Source organism: Nestor notabilis, unplaced genomic scaffold (genome assembly GCF_000696875.1).
Source record: "Nestor notabilis isolate BGI_N333 unplaced genomic scaffold, ASM69687v1 scaffold10459, whole genome shotgun sequence".
Classification (NCBI taxonomy): domain Eukaryota; kingdom Metazoa; phylum Chordata; class Aves; order Psittaciformes; family Psittacidae; genus Nestor; species Nestor notabilis.
In genome coordinates this window covers 13101-30174 of record NW_009944104.1, presented here as the reverse complement: position 1 = coordinate 30174, position 17074 = coordinate 13101, and the positions used below count along the sequence as shown (strand labels likewise).

The window sequence follows — 17074 nt, the reverse complement described above, 5'->3', positions numbered from 1 at the left end:
ATTACTGAGCTCCATTAAGTTTGGAACAGCTTAAAATACATGCTATTAAATTCAATCATGATGTGCAAGAATGGATTCAGCTTGACCTTATACAACTCCTGTATCTCTGGATAACACCAAAAGCCTTTATTTATTTACATTTACCTTTCCAGCACATTAGTTACTACAGCAACAGAGAGAATCAGTATGCACAGAGCTGTAAAAAACCCTCAAAGAATGTTGTTTGTAAAAATATGTGAAAATTTATACAAGAGCTTCTTAAAGCAGCATATTTTAGGGACAAATGCATAAATGGGATCTGTGTTACGGTGTTTTCTTTTTTACAGTGTCTTTCATTGCAAAGTGTCTCCAGAAAACATGCAATACATATTAAGTACCTATATACATGGAAAAGCACCGCTCAGATGCGAAGTGGAGCCACCAAAATACAACGCAATGCAAAATGCCAATATAGATAGAAAGCAGGCTTTTTATTTCAAGCTCTCGCAAATTCTTAAAGTAGGGACTTGTATCAACATTTTAAAGCCATCAGGACTCTAGCTAAGACTTCACTGCTATAATAACCTTCTGTTTCTGTACATTCTAATCAGGACACAGTTAAATTCTAGTGACCTCAATAGCCAAGAAGGTATAAATAGCCTTTAAAAGTGCCCTAAATCCAAGTTAAATTACAAAGATCCCATGCAATATGCTTTCCAGGTACGTATTCCTCAAAGACGTAGTGTTGGTCAACCCCATCCTTTTCACATTCTGATTTAAGTCTTAACCACTTGCTGTCTCTGCCATAGAAACTTGATTTTACAGTTGCATTATTGCTGCTAGGCTCCCTCCATTGCCTATGAAAATCATTTGCTAAGCAGACAGGTAATGCCAGAGTGCTGACAGGCTTCCTTCCCACTTCACAAAGCCTATTAGCTCTGACGCCGAAGCTCATCAGCTGACCTTGACTACATTCCTATTTCCAAATGCTTTGTTTTAAAGAAGTCACTAACATCACTCTTACCAATTTTCCTTCTTTCTCACATTAAAATTCAATATACTTTGCCTGTATCAACAACCAATTTTTGTTTTTACAAATATCCAGTAATTGTGCTACACACTGAACCTCCCCCCCCCCAAGTTTATAAAACATTCATTATTTCCATCTTCAATTTTTAGATAAAGTACTATCAGCTTGATTGTCAAAGTTATCTCAATTGTCAAGATATCGACAGACTTGAGCAGGCTTTGAGGACAAAAAAGGTCTTTTTTTGGTCCTGACCTACACTTCGCTTTACTATTCCCCTCTCATAAAAACTCTGCTTTTTTTCCAGTGGGAGGATAACATCAATAAAAAGGGATATCTATTGAACATCACTTCCACCCCAAAAGCCCCTATGTGGGTTCTAAGCTCTGGACTTAAAGCACAGATTTTCCTATTCTGTACAAAAACATTATGTTTTTTTAAGATGACATTTTACATATTTAAACATATTTAATTAGCTATATTTATCTGTTAATGTGGCACACTATATTCAACGTAAGTCTTCCATGTACTTTCCCACTCACATTCTGCCAGTTGCTGATATAAATTACTTAAAGTGTTCATCAGATTTTTACAAGGTTTCTTTGGTAAGATCTTCCATGCAATAGTTTTCTTATCTCCAGTTCTGGAAGAAAAGAAGCAAAAAAGTATGAGTATACACATGAATAAGTGTGTATATAGGACTGTTCAGAGGGTTTTTCTAACTCACCAGAGAAATGAGAGAACACAAACAATTTGCTGCATTAAAACATAACTGAGAAGGATTGAAAACCAACCAATGAAGTGAAACTTGATTTACTATATGGATACTTGATCGCAGCCATCCAACCAATGCCCCATATTTCAGGATGACAATTATGCTGGCACACTCTTTAGCACTGCAATCAATCCACTTAAAACTTGTGAAAGATGGATTAACAGTATTAAGCACCAGCCATTGCATGAACCACCACCACACATGCTATGATCTGAGCTGTCCTTACTTAAACTAGGATGGAGATAATGACTAGAATGCCCGTAGTAACCTGAATTCAATTTGATATATCAACTGCTTTGTGTTTAGCACATACAGATTTGGACTTGAGTACATCATGATGAGGATGAAAAAAAATGACAATGTTCTTTGTCAACAGAGGGCACCAGCAAGCCTCAAGACCCTTTTGGTCACAGAGTTGCCAAAACCGTAAGCATTTGTTTGACACTTTTTTCCATATGATGAAATAGAATTAATCTGTTCTAAGAACATGTACAGAAAGTCAGCTAAAAGTAGAGTAAAACCAGAAACAACTGGAAGGATTTTCAATTAATGAATTAGACAAATACCAGAAGAAATGCACAAACATGTTCTTCTCAACCAAAAAGTAACAAAACCAAGACTGAAATTATCACAGCCTAGCTTGAACTAGTTCCTGAACATTTCAGAGCAGAACTGCTATACCAAATTGGTATCAGCATAAAATCCTGAACAAAAATTTCTATTCATAAATACTTAATATATGCAGCATTCTCTAAATCCAAACACAGCTACTGAAGAAAAAATAACCCCACAAATCAGAAAACTTCAGAAAAAAAGGTTTTAGTTAGGCATAGTAATGCTGAAAGACTACCAACAGGAGGATGATATAAAAGAACACTAACCAGAGCCTAAGTACACACTGAGAATATTAAACATTATACTGAAATAAAAGTTTAATTCTGAAATACAATTTGAATCACTTTCAAGTGTCTTACAATCTTGAATTAGAAGCCTTACCCTCTTCCATCTATTTGTATATCACATCATTGCAAAGAAATGAGTAATTCTGTTTTGAATGTTGTAACAATATGGACTGTTTCCCCATATTTTGAGTGCACTACTGTCCCATACTAGTATTTTAGATGCTAAATAATTAGTATAACAGAAAAATGCAGTACTCTACACAGTTCTGAAGGAGAAATATTATAATACTGTTAATTCAGTTGTTAATGATGCCATGATTTTAAGTTTTAATTAAGATTCTCACCCATGAAAGTTCACATCTCTAATTCTCAACCTGAAGTTCCTATACTTCATATTGATCTGAAGTGTGATGTAATTGTTATTATTGTCAAGCAGATGCTCACCTGAAGATAACAGAATTTCTTGAAGACTAAGAAAGCTGATCATGAGAAATAAAAATTACTATTCTCCTCCAGACACAATGAAGTGAGACACAGTATGGTTAATCCAGGAAACATGCCAACATGTGCAATAAGATTTTAATGTAAGACTAAAACGCAATAATGTCCCATGAGGGTTGTACCTCTACTCTGCTGTGTTGAACAGGAGATGCTCACCTCAAGAAGAAAGTTCAGAGGTTTAAAATACCTCTCCCCTCCAAGTTTTGCCAAAAAAAGCTAGTTCTTTGAAAACAGGAAGCAAAAGAAATTAACACAGAAGAAATATTGTTAATAAATACTTACTGAGAAATTGTGTTGGTATCGAGGTCAACACAGCTAACGTCTGGTGGAGGGTCATAGAGATCAAAGTATCTTGAATCAATTCCCACTATGAAAGGGCATGGTGCACTTAACACATCTGCCAGTGCCAAGGGACAGAGAGGAATATACGGGCAAGGCCAGTGGAAGGGAAATATCATCTTTGAAAATATACAGAGACAAAACCATAGGTTAAGCATGTATAATAATATGGTCTATACAAGTATAAACCACACTTCACTAACTTCCACTTCAAAATTATTTCATATGGCAGACAATTATTACTGAAAATCTAGATGCAGATTATTGAACAAAAAATGCACTCATTTCTCTGAAATTCAATTTGTAGGATAAAGCTCTTCAGTACAACAGACAATGCTCAGTGAAGACAGGCAGGAAAGTAGCATGCATTTCAAATTCTGCAAGAAAGAATATAGTGCTCTTTGGGAACACCAGGAACTCAGTTGTGATGACCAAGCAACATCCTTATTTACAATATTTACACACAGAAAAACAACAACAGTTAGTCTCTCTCCTCTATCTTTGTGAGATATCACTGGTAATGTGAATTTTTCTCTCTAGTGATCTTTATTTTTATTCTTATTTACAAGTAACCTTAAAGCCTAATGGCAGTACTACTAATTTTAAATTTTATCTAAAAAACTTTCTTTTTTCCACTTGCAGGTATATGATTAAAATAAACGTTACTTACAGAGACTAATGCCTCTGTCACACTAGTAAGGACAGAAGGTCGTAATGAATGGATGAGAATTTTATGTTCCGTCACAGCGAACACAAGTAGAGTTACTGCATTTTCAGGTCCTAAATTCTGAAGTAGTGTAGAAAACTTGCCCCCACTGTAACAGAATATAAACACACTGGTGAGATACGATGGACCATAGAGAAAAAAAGAGAAATGCTCAGTAGCAAAAGAGAAAACCAGGCATTAGAGTGGGATTTTATGAACATGCATCTGCAAATCTTACTTTTAAAGACGATTGCGAGGCAGACTACTTGGAACACTTCACTGTTCAGTGAAGATTGGTTACTTCTCAGTAGTAACCATTGTCTTTAACCATAGTCTTCAATCAGTCTAGACTATTTTCAGGGTATACACATGATGATTTTCTTTGAGGAGCAACTTAGAGGGAGACAACATGCATGTCTTTAATCATTCTCCTGCACTGAGGCATGAAAGTTAAAACAGACACAGAACTTCAATTCCCTTGCAATACAAAAGCTGTGCTATCTTGGGAACTCAGGTACCGACTCCTAGAAGGGGGATCTAACAATCTATATTCTGCCACAAGAACCATTACTTGAAACACATAGATATTGTTTTGTAAGTATGTATCCTTCACAGGACACAAGTCTAGTCACATAAATAAGCTTTAGACATACTTGCTACAAAAGGCACTGGAGAAGGTAAGTTAATTTGCACAGTTACAACTCAAAGCACCAAATCTTTTCTGCAGTGTAGATCAGAATACATTTCACAATGAAACAGAAGATACTGCCACTTGCCTCAGTGGAAGGGGCGATGACACAGGCTGGCTAAGAATCAGGTTATCATGTGGAGATAGCTGGAAAAAGATTTTAAAATACATTCTTTTTATTCCAAAGTTTTAAAATATTTATTAGAAATTATACAGCTATAACAAAGAACACCTAAAAATCAAATTTAAACTATGCTGAACCTTATATATCCCAGTTGTATAGCACCGTAAGAAATAGTGTGCAAAGCTACACATCAGTATCTTCTAGTAAAAACCAGGCAAAGCACGATCTTTCTTGGTCAGAATTGAACACGTTGCATATTCATAAAGAGGAATTTAAAATAGCTAATGCTGCAAAAAACTGAATATATTAACTGCTGAAAAATAAAGCCTTCTGTATTTTAAGGGAAGTGAGGACCCATACTTCATACATAGCTTTCAGGGGCCAGGGTGGGGATTCTTTTTGGATTTAAGGGGAAAGAGATGGATAAAATGCATAAAGGAGAGAGATGTCAGGTCATAATATAAGGTAATATTTTCTTCAGAGACCTGAGAATTAGGCTTTTAGCTGGTAGAAACAGCTCAGCTTTGATAGAATCTTCAAAATTTGCATTAGTTGAAGATCCAAGACAAAGATCTTATTAATTTGCACTTTTCTTACAGTGATATGACATCAAGAGAAATCATTCATATATTCAGCATGAATAGGAGGATTCAAATGAGTACAAGAGTACAGACACACAATCGACTTACAAAGCTCAGGCTGACATTTTCAGCCATAGTAAATCCAAGGTAAAGAGATACCAGTTACCTTCATCCTCTCTGCTCAGTGGTCATGCATTTTCTATCTATTGTATAGAAGCACACACAGGAGCAGCAGTAGTAAATCAGTAACTTTTAGTAACACTTTATTTTTGAGTATGTTTCACTTAGACCCCATTGCAGATAACCAGGCAACAGAGGAATAGATACACATTGGTAACACAAATGCCAAAGCACTAAGTCACCTCACACCGTGCCTGGACAGACACACAGACCACAAAGCACTAGCAAGAGTCTCTACAAAACTGCTTCCTTGCATATTTCATGTAACTGAGCTTTTGAAGGCTGATGCTACATTTAGCTTCAGTGACAAATGAGGATGGCCACACCACTCTACATGCTAGATTTATCTTCAAATAAGTCACCTTGTGACAACCACCACCATTAGCTTGTTCAGGGAAAGAATTCGGACAACTCATTTTTTCAGACTGAGGTAACCTTCATAAACTACCCTCAGAAAGGCAGCCTTAGCCTAATGTCCTATATCTTTTGTGTTTTACAAAAGCAGGTCAACACAATCAAGCATCTATTCAAGGAGCGTCTCCCCCTTAGGCAGAAGGGGCACTTAGTGCTCTCATTCTTCAGGGGGACAAACACATTAATCAATGTGCTCTTGAAGTTTTCAGGTTGTGAAATACATCATTAGAAGAGGAATATCTGTGTAATAAGGGGATATAGGACATGCAGAAGGGAGTCTAGCAGATCTTAGATCAGAAACAACGTATCAACAATGGCAGCTGGAAACTTGGAATCAGGAACACCCCTGAATGTTTTACTAAGGGCTATAATCTCTTGGAAACTTAAAAGTCAGGCACATGCCATGCTCTCTCTCACTCGTAACAGATACTAAGAGGGATCTAAGAATGGGTTGGACATCCACACTGGCATACATGTAGTTACTATAAATATATAGCAGGTTTCATTTTCAGAAAGCATATACGCACTTGCAAGAGATTCTACAGCAACACATTCAGAGGAATTGCGATACTAGTCATTTAGCAAAAGATTACCATGTTTCAAAATAACAAGCTCCAGAGCGAAATTACTACAAGAAATTACTGAAGAACAGTGAAATGAAATCCTAAAAGCTTGTCATTTTCAAGAATACAGGCATTTCCCCCACTATTTTTAGGAAAACATCTTCAATACAATCACCTGTGGTTTTATTCGGTGCAGTATCAAACACAACTCAAAAGCCTCTGAAAGCAGCTGAAAGGAAGTACTTCTTCATAGACCTCAACCACCACTGCCTACTTTAAAAGCAGTTTGTCCTCCATCTGTACTATGAGCTACTAAAGTTGTACTTGATGCATACAACATTTTGAAAATGTTGTGTATGTATATACAGATAAGTAACAAATATATATGTAAGATATATGAGGTATAACAGACATAATTTCACACCACTTACATCTAGGTTCTCACTTTGTTTCAGGATATATACCCATGTATACTTTGACAGAGTTACCCAAAAATTCAGACTAAAAAAATTAAATATTTTTCTCTAAACTGACTTACAGTTCTCTATAAGTATGTTTAATGTTCTCAAGCACAAATATTTTACTGAATGTGAATTAAAAAAACCCCAAACCAATAACTGGGTTTTAAAATCATAATAAAAGCAACAGAAGCATCAGATACAGTTTCAGTATAACTGTTCTCCAACCCCTTTAGTAATTAGTTAGTATTAGTAATTAATGTCACTTGTTTAGAATATCCAAGTATGCCAACCAGGATCTTTAATAAGCAATACATTCTATAAAGACATACCCCAAGATCGCATTTACTCTGAAAGACTTCACTAGCTTATGGGCTCCTACATTAAGACTGAAAACTGCACAGGGCTCTCAGTATTTTCTTTCATACAAGTAGTAACAGGGAGTAACACCGGTTTGAACAATTTGTTCAAAACCACATGATTGGTAGAATAACTACAAGCAGAATAGAGCTGTCTTCCCTTCGCAATAAAATTTTAACATGTCTATAACCTTCAGCCTCTTAGGAGGAAAAAAAGTATAAAGACTTAATACCACTTCACTTAAGAAGTCTTTGAGAGAGGGATTTCCTCTCTTCTACCAACAGTGACATGGGTGCAATTTCAAATAACTGGTAACCTAATTCTGGCTATTATATCCTTTCACTCACACCCAGTAAAATATGCTGGATCTTGCAGGTAGGCCAGAATCAGAGTCATATTTGATAAAGTGCCTCTGTTGAATGTGTGCAGCTCTTGCAGTTTTCAGTAAGAGCTATCCATTATGTAGAGGACAGCAGGAAGCCCTTGGGGAAAAGAGGTAATCAGGAATATACACCTCACATCTGGTTTTAATTTTATTTATTTATTTTACACTTAGCCTTCATACAGTAGCAAGAAGAAAACAGTTCAAAAGCTACTGCAAAAGTCAAACCAGATGCGGATTTGGAGTAGTTTTTCATTAATTTCCATATACTCTGAAAGAAGGAAAATTAGGTTCTAAGCTCACTAAACAGTTTCTTGAAAGATCTCATTAAAGTCCTTAACTGAAAGGAAACAGAACACTGAGAAATCTGTAAAAATTAAGTGTATGAACTTAGGAAAACAATCCTGAGCAAAGAAAACAATTAGAACATAAAAATTTCATTTTCCATTTACCGACCTGCTCAACAGTTGTTTTGTCTTCACTGAAGACACAGCTATTAAGAAATAATTTACACATACCTGAACTAGAATTCTTGGCCTCTGAGGGGATGGAAAAGGAACTTTATGCATGAAATGGGAAATGTGTCTAGAGGAAAAGAAAAATACCAACTTAGTGGAAATTACAAGCTTCAACTGCTTTACCTCAAGACAAAAATATTGTCAGTAACAGAAATTATTATATAAAAGTGGCACATCATTATTCAGAAGACAGAGAGCAAGAAAACCCAGCACCCAAACCCTACAGGGATATTCTGACCTTCAAAACCTATTTTTCTACCAGTGACATCCCAAATGGCAGGCGAAATTATCTATCAGACTATGAGGTTGGTTTGTGAGACTGAAAAATTACAAGGAGCTTTTTAACAAATAGAAATAAAAGTAAAGTAGAAATATTGATGTTTGAGTATTGTAACACCGTCTTAGAATCATACTTCTGAGAGTGGCTTGAAATAGCATGATTCCTCAGAGACAATAACTGGTTACTTGCCAAAAAATATTCACAGCTGTATATCAAACAGTCATTAAGTTCATCCATTTTCTTCACTTTCAAATTCAAAATGTTACTTAAGATTTCTGATGAAAAAGTGTTAAAAGTTCTTCCATATACTACAAATGCAGATTTATTTTCTTAATCTCCCAGTTTTATGAAGTGATTGAATTTACAGAAGTTCTAAACATGTATGAGTTCTACATGATACACATTCACGTTTAAAGAAACTACTTGCAATCAGTAGAAACTTGGGTAATCCATCATAAACCACATGCTACAGCACACACTTTACTGTGATTTCTGCAACTTTTACCATTATTATGACACAGACAACCAACCAAAGCTGGAAGAAATTCAGACAAACCCACAGATAAGCATTGATTTATATAAAAGACTTGTCCTACATATTTCTCAAAGTTATATATTTCATATGTTAATGTATCTACATATCACATCATTAGATGTATGCAAAACCCCCCATTTCTACTGCTTTTAATTTTGTGTACTTTTGTTAGGTTTAACTTTTTGTGGCAGTTCTATAATCACATAACTGGTGTTAACCAGCAGCAGAATTATGCCTCCTCTTTGCCACTCCTCAGCTGACCTCCCTTGTTTCAGCCTCAGTGCCTGTGCAGCCACATGGCAAATGAGAACAGGAAAGTAATCAGGCTGACAATGGATTTGGGGTCTTGTCTTTATTACCAGCGTATGAAGATGGTCACAGACCATATAGCAAACATCAAGGGAAAGGCCTGCTGCTTGCAGTAGCAGGGTTGACTGAAAATGTTCAAATACATACGTATGGCAGACAACCTTCATCATCTTTAAAATAGTCAAAGAAACTAGGCTAGGTATGATATTAACTTCATGCAAGACGGTGTAGGTGTATTTAAAATATCCACAGTAAATAGATCAGTTTACAAATCAGAATAAGCAAATCTGTAAAATCAATATTAATAAAACATACCTTATATTTACACCTTATTTTATTCATTCACGAAACTCAAAACCCAAAAATAGTTCTAAGCTTAAAAGAATAAAATCTTTTCATTATTGGAAGCTAACACTATCAGAATTTTAAAACAAGTACAGTAGTTACGAAGTGGAGTAATGAAGTGGATAATAGCAAAAAATGCACAGTGTACAAAGTCAAAGTCTCATAGAAGTTAATATTGAAGTTTAATCAGAAAAAAAAGACTGATGTGTAATAAAATATAAAAGCAAATAGTGGATTTGAAATCTGATGCATTGAAAAGTTGTGTTAGCCCAGATATGTTAAATGATACTACATATCAATTACAGGTATCATAGATCATAGAATAGTTTGGGTGGGAGAGGACCTTCAAAGGTCATCTAGTTCCAAAGCCCCTGCAATGAGCAGGGACGTCTTCAAATATATCAGGTTGCTCAAACACTTCTTGGATGTAAAGACATGCTCTGCATTTTAAAAAGTGAAATCCTTTATGTAAGAAGGAAATTAGGTTTATTTATCACAAATAGAGGAAGATTACTAGTACAAAAAATTCAATCTACTTAATTATCTCTTTACAAATAGGCATGTGAAAAACCTCGCAAACCCATTGTATTTCATCCTCCTACCTTAATATATGCAACATTAAGAAAGGATTTATAATCTGGGTCCTCCTAATCACGATGCTAAAGGGTGCAGAGCTAATTAAGAAAGGTTGTCTGATACACCATTGCGGGCACTTAAATTACAAATAAAAACCTGGGTTTATTTGAGAAAGTAGGTAGAGATACATTTAATCAGCAAAGCGTTTAAATCTTGTGTAGCCATATTTAATGTCTGATGACTAAAGTCAAATGGACATTACAGCAAACTTAGAAGTAAAAGAAAAACAACAAAACAAGAGCTCTCATCAATTGAAACTACTGTTACAAATCTCTGAAAATACTTACTTCTCGATGGGCAGGACATGTGGACCAGAGATGGAGTAGCGATACAGAAAGGTAAGAAACTTCTTGAAAGCATCAAAGAAAGGCCAGTGAGAGAGCAGACAGATGCATTTATTAGTTTGAACTGTTCTACATGTGTCTGACTTTCCCTCAGCAGCAGCTGCTAATCCCAGTTGAGATTTTTGTTTCTCTGAGAGATTCTCTTCAGGATACAGTTCATAAAACTGAATAGCAGCACCATATACCTGCAAACAACAGTTGATTTGAAGTCAATAAATCTGCCTCAAGCTTCAAAGCAATCTAACAAACCCCAAACATGCAAGGGAAATCATGTCTATGTTACTGCTTGAAAAGTTACATTAATGCATCATCTTTTGAAGCAATATATTCTGGAATATTCTTATGGCTGTGAAAATCCAGACTGTCTGTTATTTATTTAAAACACTTAATGTCATATGAGAACGAGTAATTTGCAAAACAATTTAAGTGAGAGAAAAATAATGATTATATAGAGCACAACTACAGTCAACTGCTCCTACAATTGCCTTTAAAGCTATTTTAGGACTCCTTTATACACAACTCAAAGCAGTATTCCTCTGACATCCAATTTGCTTTTTAGAACAAGTAAATACATGCAAGGTTGTTTCCATGCTCGCAATAAAAATAGTATACTTGCATGTAGACGCAGTCAGAATTTTTATAGCTCTCTAGTTTCAAAGGCCAACATGATTGGAAAGCAAAGGAGTATGGGTTTATATGACCAACAGTCCAGCAGTGAAATAAATACAAGTCACTCTTTAAGGTAGTCACTGAGAATTAAGCCTAAACTCAAGTTTGTCTATTAAAATAAGCATTATTATCATCCTGAACAGATAAACCACCAAATTTTCAAGTTAAATTATTAACAATCATTATTTTCTAAACTTTCAAAATACCTTTTCTGCAGAAGCTCCAGTTAGTACAAATGTAGAAAAAACTGGGAGAGGGTATTTACTGTTAGATGGCCAACATTCAATTGTTGCACCCATAGGTAGACAAAAAAGAGGCACAGATTCTGGTAACGGGAATGATTCATAATCTTCTTCGGGATATCTACATATTAATCCTATAAAGGCAATTTGTAAAGAGGCAGTTATGTAAGGAATAGCAGAAACATATTACATATAGCTCTTACAATAGCTCACTCCATAAAAAAATGCCCAGAAATATTGTATATGAACATACACTAACTTCAGAAGATCAGTCAAGTAGTAAATAACCAGGCAGAGCAAATAGCTGGAAAGGACATGCTTCCAAGGCCTAAGGAGAAAGCACCTGACTAAAACATTGGACAGAAGTCCCACTTTCTATTCTAGGAACTCTTCATAACTAATTTATCTTTATGTTTGCAGGTTGTGTGCACCTCAGCTCTTATCACAATTCACATTCATCACTGGTATGAGTAAGGATTTAGAATTTAGTTTAAAAACTGGTAACCTGAATAATTGAGAAATAAAACTGATGTTTCAATTATGAAAGCAATTAATTCCTGCCTACAAAAGTTTCCTGAAAAATCTGGTATGTTAGAGATCAGACAGATTATTTTTAATATCAATAGAATCAAACCAATTAATTATGCTGATCTACCTCAGCTGAGGATTCAGCTAATATGCTACCAGACTAATGTATTTAGACTTCATTTTAAACATAGCTGTAGAACACAAAGTTCTGAAGAGGCTCTTAGCATACAGGTCTTCAATTACATCATGGGACTGCAGCAATCTAGCCTTTCTTATTGCCAACCCAAGGGACTCCAAACTGAGAGTGAATATTGTGGGAAAGGATTTAGGATTTCTCTGCATTACAGCACACAATCACTACACATTCTTTTCTAATATACAGTGAAATATTAATGAGCAATAAAAAATGGTGGCCAAGAAGGGCAGTGGATTTTTCCCCACTCTCAAGAAGCAAACTTTTGTGAAGCTGCTACCAGGTGTGGGGCCTTTTCAAATTCCTATTTATTTACAGATTTGTTTTCTACCTTTTAGTTAGTCCTAAACTACTGTTGTTTACAGAGAGCAGCATCTCAAAGGGATATAAGTAAATTAACGCTTAAGTCTGAATCATGCTAATGACTTGCACTCAAACAAATCGGGGCCCAACACATTTCACCACAGCCATAGCAAATCTAATTCTGTCTTACAAATAAAGCAAGAAAATAAAGATGAAACACAATCCAAAAATACTTAAAGAGCTCAATGCCACTGATGTGCAGGGCAGTGTGGAAGTCTGCAGTATCCTTTAAGAAACATTTTGATCAGGAAAATGCATCAAATAATTTTGCAGCATTTTCTTCTGCACATATAAATATATATATACACACACACATCCTTAAGACAGTTATCAGCAACAAAAAAAAAGGTAGGACACAAACAAGTTTGTAGAAACCTACCAAAACACAACTGAGCTTCCAACTATAAGCAAATTTTAAACCAAACTGGTCACAATACGTAATCTTAAGGTTCATTTTAGTACACTGTTTTAAAAGAATTTTTCAGGGAAACAGCCTTTTTTTGCATAATGCCAAGACAGTGTCTTTGTCAAATAATTCTTCAATAAAAATACCTATTGTGCTACAAACCAACCTGTACATCCTGACTTGAAGATTAAAAAAGCTACATAGTAGTTACATACCAGCTTTATATGATATGGTGTTGGTTTTTGCCACAGACTTTTTATAACATAAATACACTGCTGAGCCCCACTGTAAAACAGAAGAAATTATTGGATTACATGATGAAGTATAACAAAAGGATGCAACAGAAGAGAGTGGAGGAAACCTCCTTTTCCTTGTTTACAAAGAACCATAATTTACACACAAAACCATAGAGCATTAAGATATAGGAATTTCGGGCTGGCTACACTATCCTTTCTGACAACACCACAATCATGTAACTGAAAGGAAAGCACTGTGCTAGCTCTGAGCTAACCAACCTATGGCATAGCTCTAGAAACCACAACTGGTTTGTAGACTGAAGCGTGACATCCATAAATTCCTCTTGAAAACATTTGTTAATACAAATACAGAATTTTAAGTACAACTGATGGCCATATAAATATTTAAACCTTTCTCCATTTTGTTAAACATCTGGATTAAATGTGTATATAGACAGCTATACATACATCCATGTACACATTTATGTATATATACACACATAAGGTGCAATGTTTCTGTTTTTAACTCCATCTGTGTATTACTTTAATATTTAACAATTCTTTTGTGTCTACATTTTCATTTTAACCATGCTAATCTTTAAACCCAATTCCTTTTACCATGTGTGACTTCACAGTCTGTGAAACGCTGCAGCACAACATCAGAGTTCTTGCAGCTTCTAAACAATTCCCTTTTTGGCATGGTTAGTATTTTAACATTTTTTTGAAGTTCTCAATTTATGGACATGAATAAAGACCATGGAAAGCCACAGAGAAGACCAGCATCCTTTAAGGACACACAAAGCTTTTATAGTTGGAAGAAAGAACAATTTCCATTAGACAGCACTCCCATAACCCAGTCAATATAGGGACTGGTAGAACTGAAAATCCATTTGTTAATGTCTACAGGCATTTATTTAAAACCAAGTACAAATCAATTTCCATGATCTTTTTTGCATGATACTACTTGCATATGTGGTCAGTATCCTCATCAGCATGCTGACTTTTAAGGACCCTACAAGAGCCAGCATACAGGGCTGCAGATTTGACCAGGAGACACCAAAACATTACGTTCTGCAAAACAAAGTGCTGTGACACCTGTGTATTATAGCAGGTACAGCTTTGGAACCATATTAAGCATTTAAACAGGCTTAGAGTCAACAGCATCCAACACTGCTCACATGCAACTTTCTTCAGAAAAAAAGACTGTGAAACTACTGAGGAGATTGAGATTTATAAAATAGCACTGGAGGTAATGAGAGAGTTTAAAAACAAACCAGAAGCTGTTTGTTAGATACAGAATTCCCATCACAACAGTAAAATCAGTGTCAGAAATAGCCATGTCTGTAAAACCTCCAGTTATACACATGATGACACAAGAGGTTCTTAAGGACTAATCCAAAAGTACTGAAGTCAGCATTACCAAGTCAGCACTAAAAAGATTATTTGCTCCAAGACTTCCAAAGAGACTTTGTTCCAAGCAGGAACAAAGAAATGTAATCCCCCAACTCTGCCAAGATATGACTCCTCTTTGGAGAGTGCCTATCAACATTCGTCACTCTGAGAACTGTCACAAATACTCCACAAGCACTACATCAAGTATCAAGCGTTCAAAAACCCAGATTTTGAATCTTACCATGCTATTATTAAGATTCTTGTCAACCTTGCAGAATGTGTGTGGAGGGGTTTCTCCTTTACTTGGTATGATTATACATATATCTGTAACAGCCAGCGTGTTCTGTGTCATGTTTTCGGATGCTCTTCGGTAAGTGATGTACACTCGCTGCGAGGAGGCACTGCCACTGATGTTAGCAGGCCGACCGTAGGGAGTGGTTTGAATTATTTCACAACCTTGCTTTACTCTTTCTTTCCCATCATATAAAACCCTGGTTGAAACAGGATGAGCAGAAGTTAGAAGGCACATCTTCTTTAAACACTTTGAATACTAATATTACACTAAGAACTACAACTGAATAGTATTAATTTAACAGCAGCTCTTGTCTCACCTCTGATCAAAACATGTTTATGGACAAGTTCAGGTCAAATTATACCCAGCTTCTTACAGAACAGCTTTGTGATGAAACTATACTAGTTTCCACATGCATAATCACTTTAAAGTGTTTTGTTTACTGCAAGATAGTGTTATTTTCAATTCTATTAAAGATTCATTGCCTGATCCGAGGAACATCATAAAACTCATCTCTTTTCAATCTGTATTAAATAGGTTAAGCATCTTATCTCAACCCAAATATATACATTGAAAATTATAAATGGCTTTGAAAACTCTGAAATGCAAAGGATTACAGTCATCATTTAAATACACTCACCATGCATTTTTCCTACCATATTGGTTACAGTATGCTCAAGTTAACAAGTATCTTCCAGTTTAGAGTTTTGCCTTATACTAAAAAAGTATAATATTTCAAGAAATCTGCTTTATTTGCCCATTAGTCAAATAAAACTGCCAAAATCACCTACTGGAACCAAAAACCACTCACCCCAAATCAGTAAGTGGGGGCTTATCCCTTCCTCGGCGATAACAAAGGTACATTTGTGGTCCTACAAGACTGCCATTATTGAGATCTGCAGACAGTCCTGAGGGAGTAACATCTATACATTTATATCCCTGAGGAACTTCCTCCCCCAGAGATTTATTAAGTACTGTTACATCTGTAATAGGTTCTTTTGGTTTAGCGATTTTATGGCAAGCATCATTGAAGTGGATTTCTTCCTCTAGTGGTTTGGAAATATCTGTTAGTCCTGCGACAACAAAGTAGTCAGCAACACGAGCCCCTTTGTCTTCCATCTTCCATTACAAGATGCTCTAACTGGTAAGAAAGAAATGAGTATCAGTATGTTTAAAGGCAATTATAAGATACCAGAAATAAGAAAATTGTATTTATTGTTACAAAACTTGCAGTAACATAAATGAAAACAAAATAGAAGAATAGAAAAAAAAAAAAGAGAGATCCATCATCAGATCATGTAGCATTTTTCATCTGTAACCCCAGTCTCTCTCCAATTTGGAAATCTGAGCCACAATCATGTGAGTTAATTGTTAAATCTTGGAATGGAAAACCCAAGTGGCCTCTTTTTGTGAACTTATACATCAGAGGAACTGAATCAACAGGAACAGGAACAGCAACAGCAAAATGCTGTGCAAAGTTTTGCAAATAGTTCACCACTGGTGAGTAGTTTGACCGAGACAAAAAAGTTCACATGTATTTTGCATATAGTCTATTACCACACTCTGTTCACCGTGACAATGGATCTTCTAAGACATGATGTGCAACTAATTTGCTTCCTGAATATTAAATATATATGCAAAGGCTGTCTTGATTAATTTAAAGATATAACATTTGCAGCTATCGCATCAGATACCAAGGCCAGATCTTCTTGGAGTATTTTTGTAGGCCAGAAATTGATGTAATGTTATTTTTATAGCATCTGGGGGCTCAGATCCTTGGCATAAACCCATCCAGAGCCAGCAATAT

At 35.6% G+C, this 17074-nt stretch overlaps 1 protein-coding gene across 1 annotated transcript in view; it reads right to left on the bottom strand.

Moving 5' to 3' along the window:
- Window positions 1-16402, bottom strand: part of DENND4A (DENN/MADD domain containing 4A) — a 34252-nt gene extending 17850 nt beyond the window's left edge. The window contains exons 1-10 of the mRNA XM_010022267.1: window positions 16079-16402; window positions 15217-15466; window positions 13563-13632; window positions 11822-11991; window positions 10890-11131; window positions 8498-8564; window positions 5006-5064; window positions 4194-4338; window positions 3467-3642; window positions 1549-1649 (exon numbers count right to left, since the gene is read on the bottom strand). Of these exons, the coding sequence (XP_010020569.1) occupies window positions 1549-1649; window positions 3467-3642; window positions 4194-4338; window positions 5006-5064; window positions 8498-8564; window positions 10890-11131; window positions 11822-11991; window positions 13563-13632; window positions 15217-15466; window positions 16079-16386 (1588 nt within the window). The 5' untranslated portion in view covers window positions 16387-16402. The remainder of the gene's footprint in view (window positions 1-1548; window positions 1650-3466; window positions 3643-4193; window positions 4339-5005; window positions 5065-8497; window positions 8565-10889; window positions 11132-11821; window positions 11992-13562; window positions 13633-15216; window positions 15467-16078) is intronic.
- Window positions 16403-17074: the final 672 nt, after the last annotated feature.